Below are 26,949 nucleotides of genomic sequence, written 5' to 3' on the forward strand. Positions count from 1 at the left end.
GAGGCAGGCGGTCATGTGGTTGGTGGTTATACACTTTCCAATGCCAAGCTGAAAATAATTCCCCAATCGGATTGAGAAATGGGGAGTAAGGGGGCAAGTATACAACTGTGAAGTTATTGTGGTTGGTGAACCAGTCCCTGATCAGAGCAGCCCGGTGGAAACTAACATTATCCCAGATGACAACAAACCTGGTCTGCTCTGGTCCGTCCTGTACAACTGCATTATATAGTGCATCCAGAAATATGATTATGTCTGTAGTATTGTAGGGACCTAGGGTGGCATGTTGATGGAAAACTCCTTGCAGACTAATGCCGGCGCACAAGATGATATTTTCCCGGCGTTGCCCAGGGACATTCACAACGGCTCATTGTCCAATAACATTTCGGTCCAGACGCCTGGTTTTAGCTAGATTGAATCCAGCTTCATCAATGAAAATGAACTCATGAGGCTGTGCAGCTACGTCAAAGTCCAGGACTCTCTGTAACAGAAAATGCATACACTGTACCGTGAATATGGAGTAACTCAAAACACAGGACTACAATGTCTACATTTACACACCAGGATGGGGGTGGGGGGTGGGTTGGGTCAGACACATTCAGTCAAAACTGCAAGCCACAGTCAAGGCAGGTGCCCCGACAGACCCCTTGTACGTAGTCATAGCGAAGGTCTTTGATTCTAGCGCTGCTCCTCTCAAATGGAACCCTGGACAGCTGCTTCATCGTAAGTTGATGTTGGCGCAAGACGCGGCAGAGTGTCGACATACTGACACAGTTGATATTACGTGCTACCTGTCCCAGACCTGCTGTTTTCTCACTCTCGAGAGACAGCAGGAGCGGTAGAGATACTCCTAATGATCGGCTATGAAAAGCCAACTGACATTTACTCCTAAGGTGCTGACCTGTTGCACCCTCTACAACCATTGTGATTATTATTATTTGACCCTGCTGGTCATTTATGAACATTTGAACATCTTGGCCATGTTCTGTTTTAATCTCCACCCAGCACAGCCAGAAGAGGACTGGCCACCCCTTATAGCCTGGTTCCTCTCTAGGTTTCTTCCTAGGTTTTGACCTTTCTAAGGAGTTTTTCCTAGCCACCGTGCTTCTACACCTGCATTGCTTGCTGTTTGGGGTTTCAGGCTGGGTTTCTGTACAGCACTTTGAGATATCAGCTGAAGTAAGAAGGGATATATAAATACAATTGAATTGATTTGATATTATGGAATGTTGTGTGATCTGCGATGATTTGCTCTCGTAGTTGATGTAGGCGGATGGTGGTGTTTGCCAACACTAGGTTGATAATGGCCAGTTCCTGTTCATGGTGAACGGACGTGGCCTTCCACCCTCAGGAGGTCGTCTGGCAGTTCTCTAGAAAATGCAATAATATTATGTAATTGGTTAGGTTATTTTTTACATACTGTACTGTCATACTGTACACTGTAACATCACAACTGTATTACATGTACTTCACGGCACTGTACCTTTTTTTTTCACTGAGGAGCATAGACCTAATATTGTAGGACTACACTGTATTGTACTGTGATGCAGAATGATGTGCAACAATTATAGGTACAGTCTAGTGTAGAAAGTTGAAGACATACCTGTTCTCCAGTCTAAAATGTCTGTATTATGGATGCTACCGTGTAGCGACTCAGGTTGGGCTGGACGCTCTGCCTCCCTCATCGTCAGGCCATGATTTATGACATGGTCCACCAAAGTGTCCCTAATGTCATCGGAAATATGTCTCAGTCTATTGCCTGGTCCCCTTCTTTGTTCTTGTCCTCGTCCTCATCCTACTCCTTCTCTCTCTCTCTTCCTCTTCCTCTACCTCTTCCTCTCGCTCTCACTGCCTCCATGTTTGCAAAGTTATCACAAAAGAGGTGAGCTTACCTGAGGTCTATTTGCAGTGCTAAGGCTCAGACTAATTGGTGTTATATTACTGTATGAATGTTTTCACGTGTGTGTGGGTGTTGTCAATATCTAGTATGTTTTGCATTCTGAATAAAAGTGTTTTCCCAATGATTGCAAGAGATTTCATTCTTGAATGAAGTGTCTAATGTAAGAAACAGTGTGTAGTGTTTTGCAAGTGTTTTACAGAAATGCAAACAAAGTGCAAAGTGTGTTGCAGAATTGCAAAGCAGAAAATGTGTTTGTACTTTTGGGGACTTTGTTCAAGGCATGGTTACAAAAGTTAAGGTTTGGATGCTTTGGTCTAAGCATTCACCTTCAGTGTGTAAGCAAATCAGCAAAAACCGTAACAAGGAGCCACAGCTCTATTCCCACCATGCATTGTGTATTCCTCTCACACCAGAGTTTCTTAGTGCCAGACAGTCAGAGACTGTTAGTGTAGCATATTTAATGCATATTTAATGTACCTATTACTACTGTCTATTTCGTACGGTTATTCATTGTAATGGTATACCTTTTCTCTAATTTACAGCGTGTGTGCGTGTGTGCGTGCACACGCGTGTGTGTTTGTGTGTGTGTGGTGTGTGTGTGCGTGCATTTGTGCGTGTGCCTGTTCATATGTTTAAGACATTGGCAAGTAATAAATACTGTAGGTAGGGAAAGGAGGCTGGCTACTTACTGAACTCCGGGGCTCCCAAATGGCGCAGCGGACTAAGGCACTGCATCTCAGTGCTAGAGGCATTACTACAGACCCTGGTTAGATTCCAGGCTGTATCACAATCACCTAGTTAAATAAAGGTTCAATTAAAATAAATAAAATACTAACCAGTGAGCTGAGTCTGTGATGGAGATACCATGTCTTCTACACAGAGGGCGCCATTACACTGCCATATACACAGGTTTGCATTTATTGTGATGAATCTTGTCCTGGAGGCAGCTATGCAGAGTGGTCATCAGCTGGCCTATCCACAAAGTTATAACATCTGATTATAAACATAATCACAGTACTAACCATATGCCTAACCTTAAGACCAAAAAGCTTATTTTGTTTTCATACATTTTTTATAATGTGGCCAATTATGACTTTGCGACTGGGCCATCTAGAGGAAACCACTCTGTCTTCAGGACAAGATTATTAACAATAAAAGTCAACCTGCACCATATATATTGAGTGTAAAAAACATTAGGAACACCTTCCTAATATTGAGTTGCAGCCCCTTTTGCCCTCAAAATTTGTCGGGGCAGGGACTCTACAAGGTGTCGAAAGCGTTCCACAGGGATGCTGGCCCATACTGACTCCAATGCTTCCCACAGTCTTGATACCCACGGGAAATTGTTGAGGATGAAAAAGCGTTACAGTTCTTGACACACTCAAACCAGTGTGCCTGGGACCTACTAACATATCCCGTTCAAAGGCACTTAAATATTTGGTCTTGCCTTATTCACCATCTGAATTGCACACATACACAATCCATGTCTCAACTGTCTCAAGGCTTAAACATCCTTCTTTAACCTGTCTCCTCCCCTTCATCTACACTGATTGAAGTGGATTTAACAAGAGACATCAATAAGGGATCATAGCTTTCACCTGGATTCACCTGGTCTGTCTATGTCATGGGAAGAGCAGGTGTTCCTAATGTTTTGTACACTCAGTGTACAAAGCAATCCTGGAGAGGATGCAGTTTTATGTTTACAGCTCCAAGTAGAATAAAAAACATGAGAAAACACCCAGAAAAATTATTTTATGTAGGGTGGCTGACTAATGGCAAATAAACTATAAGCTTTAAAAATAAAGAGAGTCGCACACTCTATATTTAAACTCCCAGTAATTTATTGGGTAAATCACCAACGATTCGGCATCACTGTGCCTTCTTCAGGGTAATGTCATGAATGCTTGAACCAGTTTATGCAGATAAACAGTGCAATTAGTGCAACCAATGACAATAGTGAGGAGTGTGTCATAATGATTAAGTTAATTAGAATGAACACTGTGTTATTCTAACATCTAGCAACTCATATTCATGTTGTCAACCTATAACAAAAATATAGTCAAATCCATATTCAAATCATAGTCAAAGAACAGACTAACACACTAATATCATCACTGTGGTGATGATGATGATGATGATGATGGCGATTATGGTATTGATGATGATGATGATGATGATGATGCGAAGCTACTGTACTGAAAAATCTTGAAGCAACGATTGTTTTTATACATTTATCTCGTATATAAGAGAAAGAGCATTACATGAATATGGATGATTGAAGGCAGCTGCTTAATCCATGCCTGGCGGCCTATTTAAACGTACCCCATTCCTATGCTGTATGTAAAATAACAAAATATGGCGTTATCATCCTCAGCCAATGGGTGGATATTTGTAATAGTTTGCTGTTGACGTCAGCAACGTGGGGCGCGCATTCCAGGGAGGGAAGAAGGTGGCGCCATCGGGCTCGTGCTCTGCTCGAGTGGGTATTTTGGATATCTGGCACGGGCCTTATAGCTTCTGCAAAATGCCTCGGGTGTAAAGGGGCCAACTATTATGGGGTACTGGGACCCCGCCGCAACGGGGTGGACAGACCGACCGCTGTGGAGAGTTCGTCAGGGCGGTTAACGCGGGGGACAAAGCACGCTGGACCGACAATCTTTACATACAAGATAGCCAGCAACAGACATCAAGAGGCTTGTTTTCAACTCAGCTGCAGAGGAGGCGGCACTGTTTGCATGATTAAAGGGAGAGCTTGGTGTGTAAGGTCTTCCGAGTGTGAGGGACATTTTAGTCAGACAAGTTAGCAATTGCCGTGATTTTGATACCAAGGAACCGTATCTATGGAGATATTATCTACAAAAAGAGGATCCGGTCATCCCGACCCAGTAACAGAGCGGGTTCAGTCGGAATAAATCAATTGGTTAATCTCTTTTATTTTTGTCCGCCGGGCGGCGATGTCAGTTTTCTGCCTAGATTTGCACACATCTACCGCCGCGATTTCAGCACCACCCGAACTGGACAGCGACTGCATGGCGCACCTGCTAGATCAGGGCAACAAAACCCCACAAGAAACGGGAGGATTTCAGGGCCACTCGCTGCTACATACCGACTCTGGAGGCCTCGGGATGGCGTTGGAAGAAGAATTAGCCATGCTTACCGGGGAGCAGGACGAGGAGGAGGAGGAAGAGTTATCCGAATTGGAGACGCCTGTAATGGGACAGAATACAGACTTTTTGTTGCTCTTCCGTCAAAAGGAGAGGGACTTGGTTTTAGCTGCTAAACTCGGCAAGGCACTGCTAGAGCGAAACCAAGACCTGACTAAGCAATATGAGAAAATGAACAAAGATCTTAACGATAAACTTGAGGTAAGAAGCTAGTAGTACAAACACACACTGACAAATACTGTAGGCTACCATCATGCCAGATTCGTTTTTCAATTCACAGTTGTTTTGGCCATCATTATTCAATTAATGTGGAGTTAAGCAGTGTATGTAAACACGTTGAACTGATTAAGACTGTCCCACATTATTGGTAATGCTGTTGAGCAGACTTCACTCTTTAAACAACTGTCCTGACAGTGTTTTCAGACTGTCTACAGCTTACAGTACAGCTACAAACACCTCCACACAGTGTCATAACAGTCTAATGCCTCTTTCATGAAATCAGATTCGGGGAGCGAAACAGTACTCTTAAAGCAGACGGAGGTCACTCAATTCCTACAAAGACTTTTTATTTCAATGATTTGGCTGTCTCACACAGACAGCACTGCAACAGTTAGAGAGGAGGAGTTCACAACATCTTGCAGTGTCACTAAAGCCCTCAAATCCCATAGATGTCTCTTGCATTTTTCATGCTGACAGCAGAGCTTTTGTCCTTCTTATATTAACCCTCTCACACCACTGCACTTGGCCTGGACTGGAACAAGTCTAATCCCCTGGGAATGTCGCATGGGCATGGCCTATTGTATCTACTGTAGGATACATCTGCTCACAAAACTGATCTCTAACAACACAGTACTATGCTATGACCCAGTGCACAATATTCATCAAGCTATTTCCAGGCTTTTTAGGGGCAGTTAATATTGTTCCTTATCCTTTTACCAACTTTGTTTTTCCAACCGTTTTTTACTCCTGATGAGGCCTCTTTGTTCAGGACTGATCACCCAGCATGCCCTGTGACCAGCCATGCCACCCATCCCAACCTCCCATACTCTGACCCCCTTGTGCTCTCATTAAAAGCCCACCCTAATCCCCTCACCCCCTGCCTCAGCCTTATCAAGCGATGGATAGAAAAAAAGCTGAAGCTTTGTGCCATCCTTTCAAAATCCAATGTCTATTACTACTACTAGTCTCAGGCCTAACCTGGTCCCTCCAGTCCAGCATCATATCTAAACCTGTCCCTTGTCTCCCCTCACCCACAGCACCTGGAGCAGGAGAAGCACGAGCTGCGGCGGCGGCTGGAGAACAAGGAGGGGGAGTGGGGGGACCGTGTGGCGGAGCTGGAGACAGACGTCCAGCAGCTGCAGGGAGAGCTGGAGCGCCATCAGGTCCAGCTGAGAGAAGCCGACCGTGACAAGTCCACGGCCATCAGGGAGCTGTCAGAGCAAAACCACCGCCTGCTGGAGCAGCTCAACCGGGTGAGTGTAGATAACTGTCCGTCTGTGGACCTGTCTGTCTGTCGGTCTGTCTGTCTGTCTGTGGACCACTGGGACTCAACACTGGATGTCTCAGTCTGCTGTGTTCATTTCTGGAGAGGGTACAACTATGTTCTCATATGGTATGCATACATGCACATGCATACACTCTGCTTCAATCTCTTCCCCCATGTCTCCATCTCATGTCTCCATCTCTCTCTCGCTCACACATCAATATATGCTAAGTCATCGAAATTAAAGTGTAACGTTCCCCTCTTAAACACTGAATAATTTAGAATGATTGAGCTGGGGCGGCATACACCTTACGCAACCCTCCTGTCAATATTGATAAGTAACTACAGGCTGTTGAAACAGATTTGATATCTTAGGTAACACACAATCCGTTTTGATAGCATACAGTATGTGGCTGATGGGTTAAGAACAGAGAAAAAGAGGAAGAATTACAGCATGACTGGGAGGCTGGAGGAGGTAAAGGTTCATTGAGGGCCACATGCACTTTGTAGAGAGTGATGGAAGTATGGGAGAAGCTGTCATTAGAACAAGGTATAAACAGGGCTATCATCCTACCTCATCCTGATATTGTCCTGATCTTGTCCGTTTACACTTATAAAATTTGATCACAATCAGATCACAATGGGTCTTTTAATTGTCTACACCTGTCTAAATATATGGGCACAATCCGAATGTGGACAAGTTCCCGGACAAAGGACACATAATTAGCACCAGGTATAAACAGGGCTATTGATTCAACTCTATTCATGGCCCGGTTGGATTGACGGAGCTGAGCAACAGCAGGTAATACTGTTGATTAGACTCCCCTAAGAAGATGGATTTACTACAGCTTTCAGTCAAATCACTCAATCCTAACTAATGAGGGAGGCATTGCCATGACAGCCTAAATCCCAATGAAAACTACAAGAAACTTCGGTAAGGAGGGGAGTACACAGCGCTTCTACCAACTTGAGTCAAGGTGCAGCAAAAATCTCATAACTATCTGGAAAAACATCTGGTAAAAACTATTTTTCAGATAAACAAATAAATGTAGAGGGTTCGCACTCAAAAATATATTGCATAAAGCATTTCGGCATGCACGCTATCCTGGATGCAGTGAAAATAATTTTCAAAAATGTAACAATGAAGTAAGCTTAATGCAACATCTTTTTGAGTGCGAACCCACTACACCTTTTTGTTTATCTGAATTTGTGGGTTTTACGCACCCAATGGACATTCAATTCAGGACAAAAACACTCAATATTTCATGAATGTATTATCCTCTACATCAACAGAGTCTTTGAAATGATTTTACTGGTGCTCATCTTGCCACTAGCCTCTCATACCAGTCGGAGGCATCGAAACCAGGCATGGCGTCAATACAGTGTTACTAAAAGAGACTAGCTTTCCACTCACGTGTGTCATGCTTCTGTGTGTGCTGCAGGGATATATCGATACCCAAAAGCTAGAACACCTAAACCTTTGAAAGTTGGTTAAGGTTGTTAAATGGAGAAAGCTTTGTGTTGACTGCAGTCAGACAGAGGAGCAGTCTCCGTTTTAAAGGCCCCAGGAGATAGGTGGGTGTTGCCTGCTGAGGTGACACCGGTGACAGTGTTGTGGGTGTGGGTAACACTGCCTGTGGTGTGGTGCTGTCTGTCCTGGGAATAGATGTGAGCTGCAGTCAGGCAGATGCTGCTTCCTTCAACAGCCCAGCAGGGAGAGAGCTAGCTAGCTGTCAATGGCTGTTTTTAGCCCTCATCACTAGGGCTGCTGCTGGCTGTATGCTGTCACAGATATAGTAGCAGCACCACTGTGTCATACAGGCCTTCACTCCCTCTCATTTCCATCTCTGATCAGATTAAAGTGAATTACCTGTCATCCACCATCAGTCTCTGACCATGGAGGGGGTCGCTGAACTGGTCTGTTGCTATGGATCCTGCTAGGTACTTAACATAATTAAGTTGCAGTTGATTTAAAAGCAGCCCTGGTTGAAATTAAATATGGGTAGATCTTTGGGGGTAGAGACTTATGTAGGGCTTGGGGAGTGGGCTAATGGTATTCATGAGCCTGAATTGAGATTATTGATCAGGCCTGCGTGATTCAATGCTGTCGGATTCCAGAGAGACCTCCTGTGTAATAAAATGAATGGGGTCAGCCATGGTAGTCTCTCTTTTACTAAGCAATGGCCTGCTTACTCCACGGCTCTGAGTACACCTCCTCCGAGTGAACCCACACCACCCTGACTCTGGAAACCTCCCCAGTAGTAGAGCCACCAGAGAGAGGACAGCTATTAGGATCCAAGTAGGTTTGTGTGTGTGGATAGCCCTAACCAAAGACATAGATTAGGAGATATTTTTGCTTTGTAATGACATTCTTTGTAGCATTAGTAGGGATAAGGATGCTAACAGTTTTATCTACAGACAGACCTTAGTCTGGTAATATTCACTGCAAAACAAACACCCATTCGTTCATTTTCAAGGTTCTTTAGGTTCTATTCTTTAATATATATTCTCAAGCTTTAGCTCCACTCTGGACACAGTGTGTCCACTGTCTTCCAGTCTAAAATCAAGCATCCTCCCGGTAAGTGACAGAAATAAGAGGTAATCTGTTGCAGGCTGCATTAGAGAGCTTGTAAAATGGTTAGAATCCTGTCATGTGGTTGACAGCTCTTCAAAGGGCCATTCTCAAAATGAAGCTTTAAAGATTACACTCACAACAACAATGCACTCACAAAAACAGGTTTGAGAGAGGATCCAATTGTCTGCTGGAATCAAGTCTCTGATTGGATGCAGCAGGAATTAGCTTGTTGTGGAGGGGCTGGCCACAGGAAGTGATGTAAGACGCATTGTATAAAATGCAGCATTGAAGGGATTAGGTCATAATCCTGTGTAATAGCCTTTCCTTATGAATTAAATCAGCAGCCAGAAGAACAACACTGCTCCATACTGCGCTCACAGCTAATTAAAAAACTGTCACTCAACTATTTTGTTTGGGTGGAGAAGAGTCTGTGTGTGAGCCATTGCCCCTCATGTCAAAGGACAGTGCAAACCTGGCACTAATACACTAGGACACCATTCTCTATGAGCTAAACTTAAATCTATGAGAGCACACAAGCCACTAACATACAGTGCATTCGGAAAGTATTCAGACCCCTTGACTTTCTCCACAGTTTGTTACATTACAGCCTTATTCTAAAATTGATCAAATAAACATTTCCTCATCAAGCAATACCCCATAATGACAAAGCGAAAACGGGTTTTTAGAATTTTTACAAATGTATTAAAAAGAAAAAACATAACTTATTTACATAAGTATTCAGACCCTTTGCCATGATACTTGAAATTGAGCTCTAGTGCATCCTGTTTCCATTGATCATCCTTGAGATGTTTTTACAACTTATTGGAGTCCACCTGTTATAAATTAAATTGATTGGACATGATTTGGAAAGGCACACATCTGTTTATATATGATTCCACAGTTGACAGTGCATGTCTGAGCAAAAACCAAGCCATGAGGTCGAAGGAATTGTCTGTTGAGCTCCGAGACAGGATTGCGTCGAGGCACAGATCTGGGGAAGGGTACCAAAACATTTCTGCAGCATTGAAGGTCCCCAAGAAAACAGTGGCCTCCATCATTCTAAAATGGAAGAAGTTTGGAACCACCAAGACTCTTCCTAGAGCTGGCCGCCTGGCCAAACTGAGCAATCAGGGGAGAAGGGCCTTGGTCAGGGAAGTGACCAAGAACCCGATGGCCACTCTAACAGAGCTCCAGAGTTCCTCTATGGAGATGGGAGAACCTTCTTGAAGGACAACCATCTCTGCAGCACTCCACCAATCAGGCCTTTATGGTAGAGTGGCCAGATGGAAGCCACTGCTCAGTAAAAGGCACATGACAGCCAAAAGGCACCTAAAGACTCTCAGACCATGAGAAACAAGATTCTCTGGTCTGATGAAACCAAGATTGAACTCTTTGGCCTGAATGTCAAGCGTCACGTCTGGAGGAAACCTGGCACCATCCTTACGGTGAAGCATGGTGGTGGCAGCATCATACTGTGGGAATGTTTTCACCGGCAGGAACTGGGGGACTAGTCAGGATCGAGGGAAAGATCAACGGAGCAAAGTACAGAGGGATCCTTGATGAAAACCTGCTTCAGAGCGCTCAGGACTTTAGACTGGTGCGAAGGTTCACCTTCTAACAGGACAACGAACCTAAGCACACAGGCAAGACAACACAGGAGTGGCTTCGGGACAAGTCTCTGAATGTCCTTGAGTGGCCCAGCCAGAGCCCAGACTTGAAACCTATTGAACATCTCTGGAGTGACCTGAAAATAGCTGTGCAGCAACACTCCCCATCCAACCTGACAGAGCTTGAGAGGATCTCCAGAGAAGAATGTGAGAAACTCTCTAAATGAACGTGTGCCAAGTTTGTAGTGTCATACTCAAGGCTGTAATCACTGCCAAAGGTGCTTTAACAAAGTACTGAGTAAAGGGTCTGAATACTTACAGTACCAGTGAAAAGTTTCTTAATTTTTACTATTTTCTACATTGTAGAATAATAGTGAACACAACTATGATATAACACATATTGAATCATGTAGTAACCAAAAAGTGTTAAACAAATCAAAATATATTTTATATTTGAGATTCTTCAAAGTAGCCACCCTTTGCTTTGATTTCAGCTTTGCACACTCTTGGTATTCTCTCAACCAGCTTCACGAGGTAGCCACCTGGAATGCATTTAAATTAACAAATGTGCCTTGTTAAAAGTTAATTTGTGGAATTTCTTTCCTTCTTAATGCGTTTGAGCAGTTGTGTTGTGACAAGTTAGGGGTGGTATACAGAAGATAGCCATATTTGGTAAAAGACCAAGTCCATATTATGGCAAGAACAACTCAAATAAGCAAAGAGAAATGACAGTCCATCATTACTTTAAGACATGAAGGTCAGTCAATCCAGAACATTTCAAGAACTTTGAAAGTTTCTTCAAGTGAATTTGCAAAAACCATTGAGCTGTGATTGAACTGGCTCTCATGAAGAGAACCACAGGAAAGGAAGACCTGGAGTTACATATGCTGCAGAGGATAAGTTCATTATAGTTACCAGCCTCAGAAATTTCACCCCAAATAAATGCTTCACAGAGTTTAAGTAACAGACACATCTCAACATCAACTGTTCAAAGGAGATGGTCAAATTGCTGCAAAGAAACCACTACTAAAGGACAGCAATAAAAAGAGATTTGCTTGACCAAGAAACATGAGCAATGGACATTAGACAGGTGGAAATCTGTCCTTTGGTCTGATGAGTCAAAATTTGTGATTTTTGGTTCCAACTGCTGTAGCTTTTTAAGACTCAGAGAAGGTAAATGGATGATCTCCACATGTGGTTCCCACCGTGAAGCATGGAGGAGGAGGTGTAATGGTGTGGGGTGCTTTGCTGTCATGATTTATTTGGAATTCAAGGCACAGACCCAGCATGGCTATCACAGCATTTTGCAGCAATGCGCCATCCCATCTGGTTTGCGCTTAATGGGACTATCATTTGTTTGTCAACAGGACAATGACCCAAAACACATCTCCAGGCTGTGTAAGGGCTAGTTGACCAAGAAGGAGAGTGATGGAGTGCTGCCTAAGATGACCTGACCTCCACAATCACCTGACCTCAACCCAATTGAGATGGTTTGGGATGAGTTGGACCGCAGAGTGAAGGAAAAGCAGCCACCAAGTGCTCAGCATATGTGGGAACTCCTTCAAGACTGTTGGAAAATCATTTCAGGTGAAGCTGGTTGAGAGAATGCCAAGAGTGTGCAAAGCTGTCATCAAGGCAAAATGGTGGCTACTTAGAATAAGGATGTAACGTAACAGAATGTGGAAAAGGTCAAGGGGTCTGAATACTTTCCGAATGCCCTGTATTCATCACCCACAGAACACAGCCACATAGAGACACACACAGAAACACTTACTGTATTACTCATACAGACATAAAGACAAAAACACAGTATACTCAGTGGTGTCTGGTAGGCTGGGGTGTGAGCTCGGCAAATCATCTAGGGCAGGGTTCCTCAAATGGCGGCTCGAGGGCCAAATTTATTTTATTTTATTGTTGGACATAAGGACTGTAAAAACACCAGCAAATCAGTGATTTTAATTTTGAGAATCTGTTCCATTGTATTCTCACGTGTAATAGAGAGATTCAGGTAGCTGGCAAAATAAAGGAAATACCATCATAAAGTGTCTTAATAGGGTGTTGGGCCACCACAAGCCAGAACAGCTTCAATGCACCTTGGCATAGATTCTGGAACTCTTCTGGAGGGATGTGACACCATTCTTCCACGAGAAATTCCATAATTTGGTGTTTTGTTGATCGTGGTAGAAAACGCTGTTTCTGGCACCGCTCCAGAATCTCCCATTAGTGTTCAATTGGGTTGAGATCTGGTGACTGAGACGGGCATGTGGTTTACACAGTTTTCATACACATCAAGCCATTCGGTGACCATTCATTGTCACGTTCGTCATAACGAGGAGACCAAGGTGCAGCGTGATATGAATACATTCTTCTTTAATGAAAGAGAACACTGAACAAACTATGCAAAAAAACTAAACGAACGTGAAGCTATACATAACGAGTGCTGACATGCAACTAACCATAGACAATAACCCACAAAACCAAAATGGAAAATGGCAACCTAAATAGTATCCCGATAAACAGCCGTCTCTGATTGGGTACCAATTCAGGCCACCATAGACCTACATTTACCTAGACAATACCAACACCCCATAGATATACAAAAAACCCAAGACAAAACAAAAACACATATACCAGCCTCTTCACACCCTGACCTAAACCAAAATAATAAAGAAAACAAAGATAACTAAGGTCAAGGCGTGACAGTACCCCCCCCCCCCCCCCCCCCCAAAGGTGTGGACTCCTGGCCGCAAACCTAAACCTATATGGGGGGTCTGGGTGGGCATCTCACCTCGGTGGCGGCTCTGGTTCTGGACGCCGCCCCCCATTCTTTACTCTGAGTCCGCTCTTGTAGCACAGACCCGTGGATCATCGTCGGAAGCTCTGTACTGCGGATCCGGGCTGTGGCCCGTCGCTGGAGGCCCCGGGCTGTGGCCCGTCGCTGGAGGCCCCGGGCTGGGTACTGTCGCCGGACGCTCTGGACTGCCGAGGCGCACTGTAGGCCTGGCGCGTGGTGCCGGCACTGGTGGTACCGGGCTGGGGACACGCACCTCAGGGCGAGTGCGCGAAGGAGGCACAGGATACACTGGACCGTGTAGAGGCATTGGAGATCAAGAACATAGAGCTGGCTCAATACGTCCTGGCTGGATGCCCATTCTAGCCCGGCAAATGCGAGGAGCTGACTCAGCCAATCTCCTCGTGTGCACCCCCCCAAAAAAATGATTGGGGCTGCCTCTCGGGCTTCCGTGCTAGCCGTGTACTCTCATATCGTCGCCATTCCTCTATTCTCCGGTAACTCTCCTCCTTAGAACAGCTATACTATACCTGTATATGTGATTGTATTTGTATTTTTTATTAGGATCTCCATTAGCTAACGTTGTAACGCTAGCTAATCATCCTGGGGTCCAACACCAATTAATAAGACATTACAAATCAAGACTTCACAAACATTCAACAAGTAGACCATACAGACAATTCAAATACCTGACAGGAAACACATTTAACATTCAGTTGATGCTTTCTATTTCCTGTCCAGTCATATGGTCTATCACATTAGATGTTATTTTATTTGGGATGGATTTACTTTTTTTCCTGAGAAATATGGATTGGTAAAGAGTTCTGTTCAGCTATGGCTCTATATACAAATGTAAGCAAGGTTTGAAATGATTGTTTTAGTCAAATATTATATATGTTTGGGCTTCTTGCAGTCTACATCCGCTCAACAACAAAAAACGAACTGTAATGAGCTGACTGTATTACCAAGGGCCATGTCTCTGTTCTGCTTCGTTCCTGTCACAGGTCTCTGTTCTAATAACCATCTGTATACAACACATGCGTCTCTCCAGGCCATCAGTTGTGATGAGGATCAGAAACACGTGCTGCTGCTCCCATACTCTGTCTGTAACCATCAGGGATTCTGACAATACAGCTTCACAGACAGTGATCATTGGTAATGTCAAACTGGAAGACTGACTGATGTCATGTTTTAGTGGATTTCATCATCTACACTCTTTAGTGGTGTCGTGTCTGTGACTATCATTAAATGGAAAGGCTGTTATTTTATCAAATCAATTCTCTATGTATAATTATTATTATGTGATTAAACTAATCATGTAAACTTTAATTAACTAGGAAGTTGGGGCACCACGAGAAAGTGTTTATAGGGTCTCTATTTCCCAAATTGACTCTTCAGATATTTCATATGTTATAGAGTACAATCTTGTATTAATGTATTGTTATTACCTCATTGGTTCTCATTACTGAACGTCGCAAACCCTTGGAAATCTGCACGAACCCTAGCCTCCATAACGAATCAGCTATATACAAATTGGCTTAATTATTTATTTACTAACTAAACAAATCACATAAATACATAAACAAACAAATAGTAATTGGTTACTAACACAATGCATTGATAAGTCCCTAGTCGACTAAACCGGTATGAAAAGTGGTAGACAATGGAAAGGGGTGGGGACAGATAAAGAGCGGGATAGACAAAATGGATTCACTACACACAATTGATAATTATATTCATTGAAATGCTAATCCTTTGCACATGAACTGCCACTCATTCAAAAATAATTGCAATGTATATATTTACACCTTTATGTCGTGGTTGTCTTCTCTGTTGGAATCGCCGCTAAGTCTGCTGGAGAGTCAGTTCATCAGAGAGTCTCTGTTTAACTTCCCCAGAAGTCGCAATGTCTTTCGTGGTTGTAGCTTTCTCAGCGGCTCTGGATAGTGTCTGTTGTAATGGATACGTCAGGCATACAGATGGTCGTTGCATGGAATAGATACTTCTGCGGTTGTCGGTATTCTTGTACTAGATTTACGTAATTTCCAGCTGCAGACTGTAATTCTACGTATAGGATTTGCTCTTATTCTGTAGTGATCGATAGTCTCAGAGTTGAACCATTTCCAGTCGTGTAGCCAAAGTTCCACGCTGTATGGTCTCCATAAGCAATAGTTGTAGTTCTTAACCATTTCACATGTAGCGTAAGCTGCATGTTTTCTAGTCTAATGTACATTTCGTCAGGAGTGGGTTTTATACACTTCTGAGAAAAGGGGCGGTCCATGACGCCGGCGTAATGTCTATACTCACGTGGGCGTGGCCACTGATTTGGTATGAAACTTTCATTTAGAAGGTTAACATCACATTACATCTTTTCACAAATAGCTTCATGTTTAATCACATACGTTTCACAATATTTAGATGTAACCCCATAATTAAGAAGTGTATGCAACCAACACAGTATTGAGTGTTTCCTGTCCTTCATGAGATCACCAAATGAAACACACTCGTCATGACTGTCCCTTAAGTGTCCACAGACCACTCCCACATTCTCAAAAATAGAAATATTGTTTAATTATTCAAACTTTTGATGTCCAAGGGTCTCTCTGTGTTCCACAGTTTACATTCCAATCTCGAACACTACAGAGCATAGAGGCAGCGTATTTTACGACAGTCATAAAACAGCCAACTTCCCGCTCTCCCCCTCTACGAGAGAGAGCACGCTGTAGAGTGGATCCGCTGTAACCTGATCCTTCAGATCGTCACAGGAGAGTTATGACAGTTGTGACTCGAGAAACCTTGGAGATCCTTAAGGAACCCCTTCAGATAGATATGTTTAGGCCACCCGTGGGAGTAAGTGTCATCCCTATTTGTCTGTTCTTTTGTATTGTCATCACATGTTAAGGTTGAACACTGACACTTTTGCAGCTTTAATGTGGCTTTCAGAGGTCTATGAGCCTATGCAAATCCCAAAATTGGAATAGTTACCACTTTATTACTATGTGCAATCATGTTAATATCAAATAACATTTTTTTTGTAACATGCACCGAATAGAGGTGTAGACCTGACAGTGAAATGCTTACTTACTAGCCCTTAACCAACAATGCAGTTTTAAGAAAAATAAGTGTTTAGTAAAAAATAACAAATAATTAAAGAGCAGCAGTAAAATAACAGTAGTGAGGCTATATACAGGCTGTACCAGTACAGAGTCAATGAGCGGGGAGCACAGGTTAGTTGACTTAATTGAGGTAATATGTACATGTAGGTAGTGTTAAAGTGACTATGCATAGATAATAAACAGAGAGTAGCAGCAGCGTAAAAAGGGGGGGGGGGGGACAATATAAATAGTCTTGGTAGCCATTGGATTAGCTGTTCAGGAGTCTTATGGCTTGGGGGGTAGAAGCTGTTAAGAAGCCTTTTGGACCTAGACTTGGCACTCCGGTACTGCTTGCCGTGCAGTAGCAGAGAGAACAGTCTATGACTAGGTTGGCTGGAGTCTTTGACTCCTTTAGGGCCTTGCTCTGACACCACCTGGTATAGAGGTCCTGGACGGCAGGAAGCTTGGCCCCAGTGATGTACTGGGCCGTACGCACTACCCTCTGTAGTGCCTTGCCCGGGGTGAGCTGTTGCCATACCAGGCAGTGATGCTACCAGTCAGGATGCTCTCGATGGTGCAGCTGTAGAACTTGTTGAGGATCTGAGGACCCATGCCAAATCTTTTCAGTCTCCTGAGGGGGAATAGGCTTTGCCGTGCCCTTTACACGGCAAAGCCTATTGGTGATGTGGACACCAAGAAACTTGAAGCTCTCAACCTGCTCCACTACAGCCCTGTCGATGAGAATGGGGGCGTGCTCAGTCATCCTTTTCCTGTAGTCCACAATTATCTCCCTTCTTGATCACGTTGAGGGAGAGGTTGTTGTCCTGTCACCACACTGCCAGGTCTCTGACCTCCTTCCAATGGCTGTCTCATCGTTGTCGGTGATCAGACCTACCAGTATTGTGTTGTCGGCAAACTTATTGATGGTGTTGGAGTCGTGCCTGGTCATGCAGTCATGAGTGAGTACAGGAGGGTTGCAACACAGACCCCCTGACATGTACACACATTGACTTGTGAGTCATCTTCAACCATACGTGTATACTGTAGCTTGAACTGTACAGTATGTTCAGTTCAGGGGTTCCTTGTTACCTACCCTTACCACCTGGGGGCGGCCCATCAGGAAGTCCAGGATCCAGTTGCAGGGAGGTGTTTAGTCCCAGGGTCTTTAGCTTAGTGATTAGCTTAGAGGGAACTATGGTGTTGAACGCTAAGCTGTAGTCAGGGAATAGCATTCTCACACAGGTGTTCCTTTTGTCCAGGTGGGAAAGGGCAGGGTGGAGTGCAATAGAGATTGCACCATTTGTGGATCTGCTGGGGCGGTATGCAAATTGGAGTGGGTCTAGGGTTTCTGGGATAAAGGTGTTGATGGGAGCCATGACCAGCCTTTCAAAGCACTTCATCTACAGACGTGAGTGCTACGAGTCGGTAGTCATTTAGGCAGGCTACCTTAGTGTTCTTGGGCACAGGGACTATGGTGGTCTGCTTGAAACATGTTGGTATTACAGACTCAGTCAGGGACAGGTTGAAAATGTCAGTGAAGACACTTGCCAGTTGGTCAGTGCATGCTCGGAGTACACGTCCTGGTAATCTGTCTGGCCTCACATCGGCTACGGAGAGTGTGATCACACAGTCGTCCGGAACAGCTGATGCTCTCATGCATGCTTCAGTGTTGCTTGCCTCGAAGTGAGCATAGATGTATGAATATTACATTAGAATATGTAATATGCACACACATTCAAGGGCAATTGAAATTTGCAGTGTATAAACTTAACATGATGAACAGGAAGGACATTTACTCTAATGGGTGGAAGCCACACCTCCACTCTTCTGATAGGCTTCTACAATATATTATTAAAAAGGTTCAACGTTCAACCCCTCCCATCACAAAAAGGTTCCCGGTTTGAACCTTTACACAGGGGTTCCTCGAAGACTCATTTCAGAGGGGTTCCTTAAGGAACCTTTTGGAATTAGATAGGTTCCCCCTGTGTGACAATTTTTAGAATCCCAAAAGATTCTTCCGGGCTCCTTTACTTCTAAGAGTGTGGGTCCATACACTAGTGTACACTGTGCTATGACTAAGGGAAATGCCAGAAATATGGCCACCAAGTCACACAGCTCCACCAGTCATGTCTCGCTCTCTCTGGTTGCTATGACAACCCGGGTGTCACATGTGAGATTCCATGTGTTGCCATGGAAATGTGCTCTGCATCACTGTGTGCTGTACAGCCAACCCAATGTCAGGTTGCAACACAGACCCCCTGACATGTACACACATTGACTTGTGAGTCATCTTCAACCATACGTGTATACTGTAGCTTGAACTGTACAGTATGTTCTGCTTCCTGAGGAGAGGGCAGAGAGAGAAAGAGGAAACAGATAAGCCACTGGAAATTCCTGACTTAATTAGCGAATGTTAAAAAATAAGAGGATACAAGTGCCCTAGCCCCTCTCAATTTCACATAGGCGTAAGCAAGAACATTAGACCGGTAAACCTCCGAAAATCTGTTACGTTCTTGTATTATACATACGCTATGGATTAGGTTTGTATGTAGCAAAGATATGTTTCCTCTCCAATCAAAGACTAGTGTAAATGAAAAAGTTTTGAGAATCTTGTGATTCTCCATTTGAAAGAGAATGACTTGGCACAAGTTACCTTTGTGTCTGGACTCTGGAGGAAGAATGAGCGTTAGGCTTGTCCCTCAGCTGATTGAGTCCTAGTTTGTTGGCCTGGATTCTGTCGCAATAGTCCGTTTTCCCCCATGCACTGATAATGCTTGATCTGGGATCTGAGGATCTGACGCTCAGATTAAGGGAAATATCAGTAAATCTGGCAAACCACAGTGAAATATCCTGTTTCTCCTGTGATCTCAATCTGCCAGGCGCAGTGTGATACTGGGTCAAATGTCACGTTCCCACTGTGACTGGGCTCTGTATAGACATCCACTGAGGAGAGATACATCAGTCAGGTCAGAGAGGAAGAGCTGTATACATCATCCTGGCCTGGTTAGGAGAATGTGAAGCACATTCCGAATGGCAGAGTAGAGCTGGTGTGTTGTACACTATGTCTGAATGTCTATAAATGCATTAAAGTGAATATGATTCTGCATTTAGTGTAGGCTACATATCATTCATTCCACGCATCACTGAGGACAACAAGGTGCAATTATGAAAAAGGGGTACATGGACTTCGATGTGGAAGGGATTCAATACTTGTGAAAGAGCCACAACAAAAATGTTTCCTTCTTGTTGTAAGCACAGTGCACGGACCAAACTCTTCCTGTGTTGGAGCAGTGATATGGTACAACTGAAAGTGTCTAGTTTACAGATTGTTCTGCCCTTGGTTACCCAGACAGAATACATCAATAGTACAACTCCTCTCTGAGTTATTTAAGGACACAAGTCCATTAAGTGTGAATGGAAGTAGCCCATTTTTTTTTTACAGCAGACATTACAGAGTGGACATCTCTCTTCACCTTTAAAAGCGTTCCAAAAAACACTACGCCATGCTGGTTTCCAAAACTCAAACAGCTGTCCAATGGAGAAACCATTACCCTCTCACATCAATCTTAAATTCACTTACAGTAGACTTACTGTAGTAGAAAAGATAACACTGTTTAGGACTTGGCATTAGAGAGAGGCTGTAGCCTTCTGGCCTGTCTCATGCAGTCCCTACTCACCAAGGCCTCACCAGTCACCAGTGTGGCCAACACTGCAACCACTGACTGAAATAACCTAGAAATATCACACTGCTACCTAGAGGCAAACATATCGAACATCCTGCCACGGATATAATCTTTGTAGCAAACCCATGTAGAGATTTGATTCCACCTGGTTCTTATTTGTCAGAGGTAGTATACACCTGACCTTTGATTGTGAACAGGAATCAACCTGTTGGATGAGTGTTCTCTAGAATCTCTAATGAGGACACAGATCTATTAGATTCTAGATACTGAAGTGCCATGATGGAGTGAAATACTGTAGTCAGAGAACTGTGTAAACGCATCGTACAGTGTGTACGGGCAGTTTATCAGGTCTCTATATTCTCAGTAAGATCTGTTAAGTTGACTTTGTCTCCAGTGAATAAATCAATGATTGCTTTGTTATATGGCATTTATTTTTCTCAGTGCAGAGGCTGGAGAGGAGTGAGGGAGTGGTATCCCGGATTCCACCGTCCATTACCATGGCAGCGATGATGACAATCAGAGTCTGGGCTTCCTGAGTGCAGCCTCACTTATGCTAATGAAGTTCTGTCGGTCTGACTTTGCGATCTGCACTCGGCCGGTAGGCAGTGGGGTGATCAGAACAGTCCAATGATCTCAGCCAGGGAAGGGGCTTCTCCTGCACTCTGCTGCACTCAGAAGGAGGGGCCCAGCTTCAAATGGAACATTCCAGATTCTAAAGGCCAAGAGTTACTCAAACCTGTGCTTTCACAGGAACAGTTATACTGCGCAGCTGAATGTACCAGTTCCAGGAACACTGTGGTGACTCAGAGGCGACATCGTGTCAAATCAAATAGCACTCAAAGCATTTACAATGTGGGTTACTCACTCATAACGTGTCTCACCATGGGCTCCCGAGTGGCGCAGCGATCAAAAGGCATCACTACAGTCCCTGGTTCGTATCCAGGCTGTATTGCATCCGGCCGTGATTGAGAGTCCCATAGGGCGGCACACAGCTGGCCCAGCGTCGTCCGGGTTTGGGCAGGGTAGGCTGTCATTGTAAATAAGAATTTGTTCTTAACTGACTTGCCTAGTTAAATAAATGTTAAATAAAATCTAAATGTATAAATTGCGCCATGTGAAGTATGTAAGGGACAATATGTTGTGAACATTTCATTGTGTGTCAGTATTGTTGTGCATAAGGAGTGACGTCACGCTGCTCTGAATCAAGCGCTGGAGGGATGAGTTATGTTCCCAGAGGTGAACACGAGGCTCCTTGCTGAGAGACGCACTCAAAGCAGCAACAAACAACAGGAGTTGCTCTACACTGAACAGACTGCACAATACTACTGTTCTGAATTATGACTTTACAACACTACCCTTATGCACTTTGTATTCTATGCAGAAGATGTTTATTTGTAATCTGGTAATGCCCCTGAGGGAGTGAATAAAGTTGAATGTTTATTAATAACATGTTATTCAAATATTTATTCATGTCTTTTGTGCTAACACCCTGTTTCTGGGGTGTGTTTCGTCTCCAGGCTACAGAGGTGGAGAGGCAGCTGTCCACTCAGGTCCACTCGTTACGGGATGACTTCAGAGAGAAGAGCATCTCCACCAACCAGCACATGACACGACTAGAGAGCCTACAGGCTGAGGTGAGACTAGAGAGCCTACCGGCTGAGGTGAGACTAGAGAGCCTACCGGCTGAGGTGAGACTAGAGAGCCTACCGGCTGAGGTGAGACTAGAGAGCCTACCGGCTGAGGTGAGACTAGAGAGCCTACCGGCTGAGGTGAGACTAGAGAGCCTACCGGCTGAGGTGAGACTAGAGAGCCTACCGGCTGAGGTGAGACTAGAGAGCCTGCCGGCTGAGGTGAGACTAGAGAGCCTGCCGGCTGAGGTGAGACTAGAGAGCCTGCCGGCTGAGGTGAGACTAGAGAGCCTGCCGGCTGAGGTGAGACTAGAGAGCCTGCCGGCTGAGGTGAGACTAGAGAGCCTGCCGGCTGAGGTGAGACTAGAGAACCTGCCGGCTGAGGTGAGACTAGAGAACCTGCCGGCTGAGGTGAGACTAGAGAGCCTACAGGGCCTACCGGCTGAGGTGAGACTAGAGAGCCTGCAGAACCTGCCGGCTGAGGCGAGACTAGAGAACCTGCCGGCTGAGGTGAGACTAGAGAGCCTACAGGGCCTACCGGCTGAGGCGAGACTAGGGAGCCTACCGGCTGAGGCGAGACTAGGGAGCCTACCGGCTGAGGCGAGACTAGGGAGCCTACCGGCTGAGGCGAGACTAGGGAGCCTACCGGCTGAGGCGAGACTAGGGAGCCTACCGGCTGAGGCGAGACTAGAGAACCTGCCGGCTGAGGTGAGACTAGAGAACCTGCCGGCTGAGGTGAGACTAGGGAGCCTGCCGGCTGAGGCGAGACTAGGGAGCCTACCGGATGACAGATATTGACAGATATTACCTATGAAATATATCCCCAGTCATTATCAAAAGTGTTGTTTATTTAAAATGTTATTTTAAAATGCTGTGTGGGTTTGAAAAAGTAATATCCTGAGATATTAGAATATGCACACCTCAAGTTGTGCTTGTTATCAAACTAATTCAAACAGTTGAGTTAAGTGAACAAATATACAAATCTGTTTTTCCTCCTTTTCTATCAATCATTCCCTGTTCCACTCCTCTAATACCATGATTGAATCCTTCCTCTTGACTGGAGCAGCAAGGGCTGGAAGTGAGTGGTTATATTGGTTTGTCTGCATGCTGCATGTCACATGTGTGTACATGTCCCACTGTACTGCTATGGAGCGTGAGCTACTGTAGCCTACCAGGGGAATACACAGTAATATCAGTAATGTGTAATATCAGCCATTTAGCTCAGGGTCATAGGATGATACCATGACATACAGTACAGTATATAATATCTCTCTGAAGCCTCCTCTTTTAAAGTGGGTCTTATTGGAGAGGAATAACCCACTGCGGAGACCGCGCTGTAATTGGGTGAAAACAATACCGTTCTATATTTAGCTCAGATATACTGCAATGTCTGGGTGTTCGCAGGATTGCAACGGGTGTTCTTAATGTGACAAGGATGAATATATCACAGTCCTGCTAGACAAAGAAAATCACAGCAATGTCAACCAAAATGTCTGAAGGACACACGGAGAACATAAAGCTACAAAGATGTCCACATGATGGCAAAGTCAGTGAGCTGAGCTGTACACGCAATGTCAGCCTCCTGCGCTGTGAAGGAGATCAACAGACTTAGGTCAAAGCATGGCTGGGGGATAACGAGAAAGAACAAGAGCTGATGTTTGTTTAATAGAGTAAGCTGCTCAGGCGGCTACCGAACATTTTACACACAAACTCGCCTTGTATCGCTAGACATGTGCGGTGTTCATGCAATGTTAGCCTTCAGTCCACTGTACAGTATAGACTGATGAAGGAATAGACAGTTATCAGGTTTATTTGGAATATCAACTTATCACAGAGACATTCCTGTATGTGAGGGAGGCAGAAACCGCCTACTCCTAATCGCCTATGCTAGGCAACAAACATTCTTTGGACCAGGGGGAGTACTTTAATCTTCTGGAACATTTGAACTCTCCTCAGAGTCAGGAAAGAAACAGGTTAACACTAGAGGGCTAACACTGAGTGCAGATAGGATAAACTCTTTTGGTAGCTATCTGTCCTTGGTTCCATAGCACAATGTGTAACTTGGCTATTGGGGTTATGTATTTTGTCAGATTAAGATGCTGTCGGAGCGTAAGAGAGAGCTGGAGGATCAGGTTAACGCCGTACTAGAGGAAAACGAGCTACTGCAGAACACTGTTGACGACCTGAGGGAAGGGACGCTAGTGCTGGAGAAACAGTACCACGAGAAGGTCTCACAGGTACGATCTCTGACATTCTTTAGGGGTTTTGATAGAACTGTTGTACTGTGTCATAATATTCCTGTGTAATGTGTGAGTGGGTATGTTGGTGTATAGAAATACAGTACGAGTACTTCTGAGTGTGTTGTATTGATCTGTATGGTATCAGGGCTCTTTGTTGACCACTGTGTTGACCACTGTGTTGACCAGTTTGTTGACTGCTGTACATGTCCAGTTACGGCAGAGCCAGCTGGAGCTCCAGGAGGTACGGGTGTCCCACAGGCATCTGAGTGCCCGCTTTGAGGAGTTCACAGAGGAGAGAAGTCTACAAGGCCTCAGCCCAAACCCTGCCAGCCTACTCTGTGAGATAGAACAGAGCATGGAGCAAGAGGAGCAGGAACAGGAGAGGGAGCAGGTACATGCATGCACATAACACATACAGAGAATCCTTGTTGTTCTATAAGTGATTTACAGTGTATCACGCAGTGGTGGTATAGTGGTGAGCATACAGTGGGGCAAAATAGTATTTAGTCAGCCACCAATTGTGCAAGTTCTCCCACTTAAAAAGATGAGAGAGGCCTGTAATTTTCATCATAGGTACACTTCAACTATGATAGACAAAATGAGAAAAAAACATCCATAAAATCACATTGTAGGATTTTTAATGAATTTATTTGCAAATTATGGTGGAAAATAAGTATTTGGCCAATAACAAAAGTTTATCTCAATACTTTGTTATATACCCTTTGTTGGCAATGACAGAGGTCAAATGTTTTCTGGAAGTCTTCACAAGGTTTTCACACACTCCCTTTGTAGAAAAACAGCCCCAAAGCATGATGTTTCCACCCCCATGCTTCACAGTAGGTATGGTGTTCTTTGGATGCAACTCAGCATTCTTTGTCCTCCAAACACGACGAGTTGAGTTTTTACCAAAAAGTTATATTTTGGTTTCATCTGACCATATGACATTCTCCCAATCTTCTACTGGATCATCCAAATGCTCTCTAGCAAACTTCAGACGGGCCTGGACATGTACTGGCTTAAGCAGGGGGACACGTCTGGCACTGCAGGATTTGAGTCCCTGGCGGCGTAGTGTGTTACTGATAGTAGGCTTTGTTACTTTGGTCCCAGCTCTCTGCAGGTCATTCACTACCGTTCCTGTGATCATTTTGACCCCACGGGGTGAGATCTTGCATGGAGCCCCAGATCGAGGGAGACTATCAGTGGTCTTGTATGTCTTCCATTTCCTAATAATTGCTCCCACAGTTGATTTCTTCAAACCAAGCTGCTTACCTATTGCAGATTCAGTCTTCCCAGCCTGGTGCAGGTCTATAATTTTGTTTCTGGTGTCCTTTGACAGCTCTTTGGTCTTGGCCATAGTGGAGTTTGGAGTGTGACTGTCTTTTATACTGATAACAAGTTCAAACAAGTGCCATTAATACAGGTAACAAGTGGAGGGCAGAGGAGCCTCTTAAAGAAGAAGCTACAGGTCTGTGAGAGCCAGAAATCTTGCTTGTTTGTAGGTGACCAAATACTTATTTTCCACCATAATTTGCAAATAAATTCATAAAAAATCCTACAATGTGATTTTATGGATGTTTTTTTCTCATTTTGTCTGTCATAGTTGAAGTGTACCTATGATGAAAATTACAGGCCTCTCTCATCTTTTTAAGTGGGAGAACTTGCACAATTGGTGGTTGACTAAATACTTTGTTGCCCCATTGTAGCTGTCTTCCAAACAATTGGCCTGGATTTGATTCCTGGCCATCGCAGCCAAACACTTTATGTGGACGGCAGGTAGCCTAGCGGTTAGAGCATTGGGCCAGTAACCAGCAGGTAGCCTAGCGGTTAGAGCATTGGGCCAGTAACCAGCAGGTAGCCTAGCGGTTAGAGCATTGGGCCAGTAACCAGCAGGTAGCCTAGCGGTTAGAGCATTGGGCCGGTAACCAGCAGGTAGCCTAGCGGTTAGAGCGTTGGGCTGGTAACCAGCAGGTAGCCTAGCGGTTAGAGCGTTGGGCCGTTAACCAGCAGGTAGCCTAGCGGTTAGAGCGTTGGGTAGGTAACCAGCAGGTAGCCTAGCGGTTAGAGCGTTGGGCCGGTAACCAGCAGGTAGCCTAGCGGTTAGAGCGTTGGGCCGGTAACCAATAGGTAGCCTAGCGGTTAGAGCATTGGGCCGGTAACCGAAAGGTTGCTCGTTTGAAACCCTAAGCAGACAATGTCAAAAAATGTAACCATAATTGCTTCAGGGATGCTGGACAATGGTGACCCTGGCCAATTGACACGTGTGTTAGTACATACTTATACATAGGTGAAATGTAAGCACCCACCAACTAATTATTATTATTATCAGTGGTCTTTGCTAAGCAGCTTTCCCTCTCTGTCTCCAGCTGCGTCTCCAGCTGTGGGAAGCCTACTGCCAGGTGCGCTCTCTCGTCTCCCACCTGCGAGGCAACGACATCACAGACTCGGCCCTGTCCACAGACTCCTCCATGGACGAGTCCTCTGAGACATCCTCAGCCAAGGACGTTCCCATGGGGAGCCTACATGCCAGTCTACTGGAGCTACGCAGACTCACACAGAACCTGCTAGACGGCAATGAGTCCACGGTACGGACCTTTCACACACATATATGAAAAATACTGACCAGATATACTATACACTGAGTGTAAAACATTAGGAACACCTTCCTAATATTGAGTTGCACGGCACCCCCTTTTGCCCCCAGAATAGCCTCAATTAATCGGGCATGGACTACAACATAACTCCAATGCTTCCCACAGTTGTGTCAAGTTGGCTGGATGTCCTTTGGG

At 44.6% G+C, this 26,949-nt stretch overlaps 1 protein-coding gene and 1 pseudogene across 3 annotated transcripts in view; one reads left to right on the plus strand and one right to left on the minus strand.

The window, feature by feature from the left end:
• Positions 1-221: 221 nt before the first annotated feature.
• On the minus strand, positions 222-2,632 carry LOC149979625 (uncharacterized; annotated as a pseudogene).
• A 1,678-nt stretch (positions 2,633-4,310) lies between these two features.
• The window catches only part of bicdl1 (BICD family like cargo adaptor 1), a 29,803-nt gene continuing 7,164 nt past the window's right edge, over positions 4,311-26,949 (plus strand). Inside the window, exons 1-6 of one of the 3 annotated variants that reach the window (XM_021621286.3) lie at positions 4,311-5,262; positions 6,318-6,533; positions 21,813-21,929; positions 24,014-24,160; positions 24,375-24,554; positions 26,527-26,745. In XM_021621286.3, the coding sequence (XP_021476961.3) occupies positions 4,852-5,262; positions 6,318-6,533; positions 21,813-21,929; positions 24,014-24,160; positions 24,375-24,554; positions 26,527-26,745 (1,290 nt within the window). In that variant the 5' untranslated portion in view covers positions 4,311-4,851. Of the gene's footprint in view, positions 5,263-6,317; positions 6,534-20,736; positions 21,318-21,812; positions 21,930-23,877; positions 23,897-24,013; positions 24,161-24,374; positions 24,555-26,526; positions 26,746-26,949 lie in introns of those variants that run through there. The other 2 variants (XM_090190454.1, XM_090190456.1) reach the window with 2 other exon arrangements.

Source organism: Oncorhynchus mykiss, chromosome 11 (genome assembly GCF_057628025.1).
Source record: "Oncorhynchus mykiss isolate SJ-2025 chromosome 11, ASM5762802v1, whole genome shotgun sequence".
Taxonomy (NCBI): domain Eukaryota; kingdom Metazoa; phylum Chordata; class Actinopteri; order Salmoniformes; family Salmonidae; genus Oncorhynchus; species Oncorhynchus mykiss.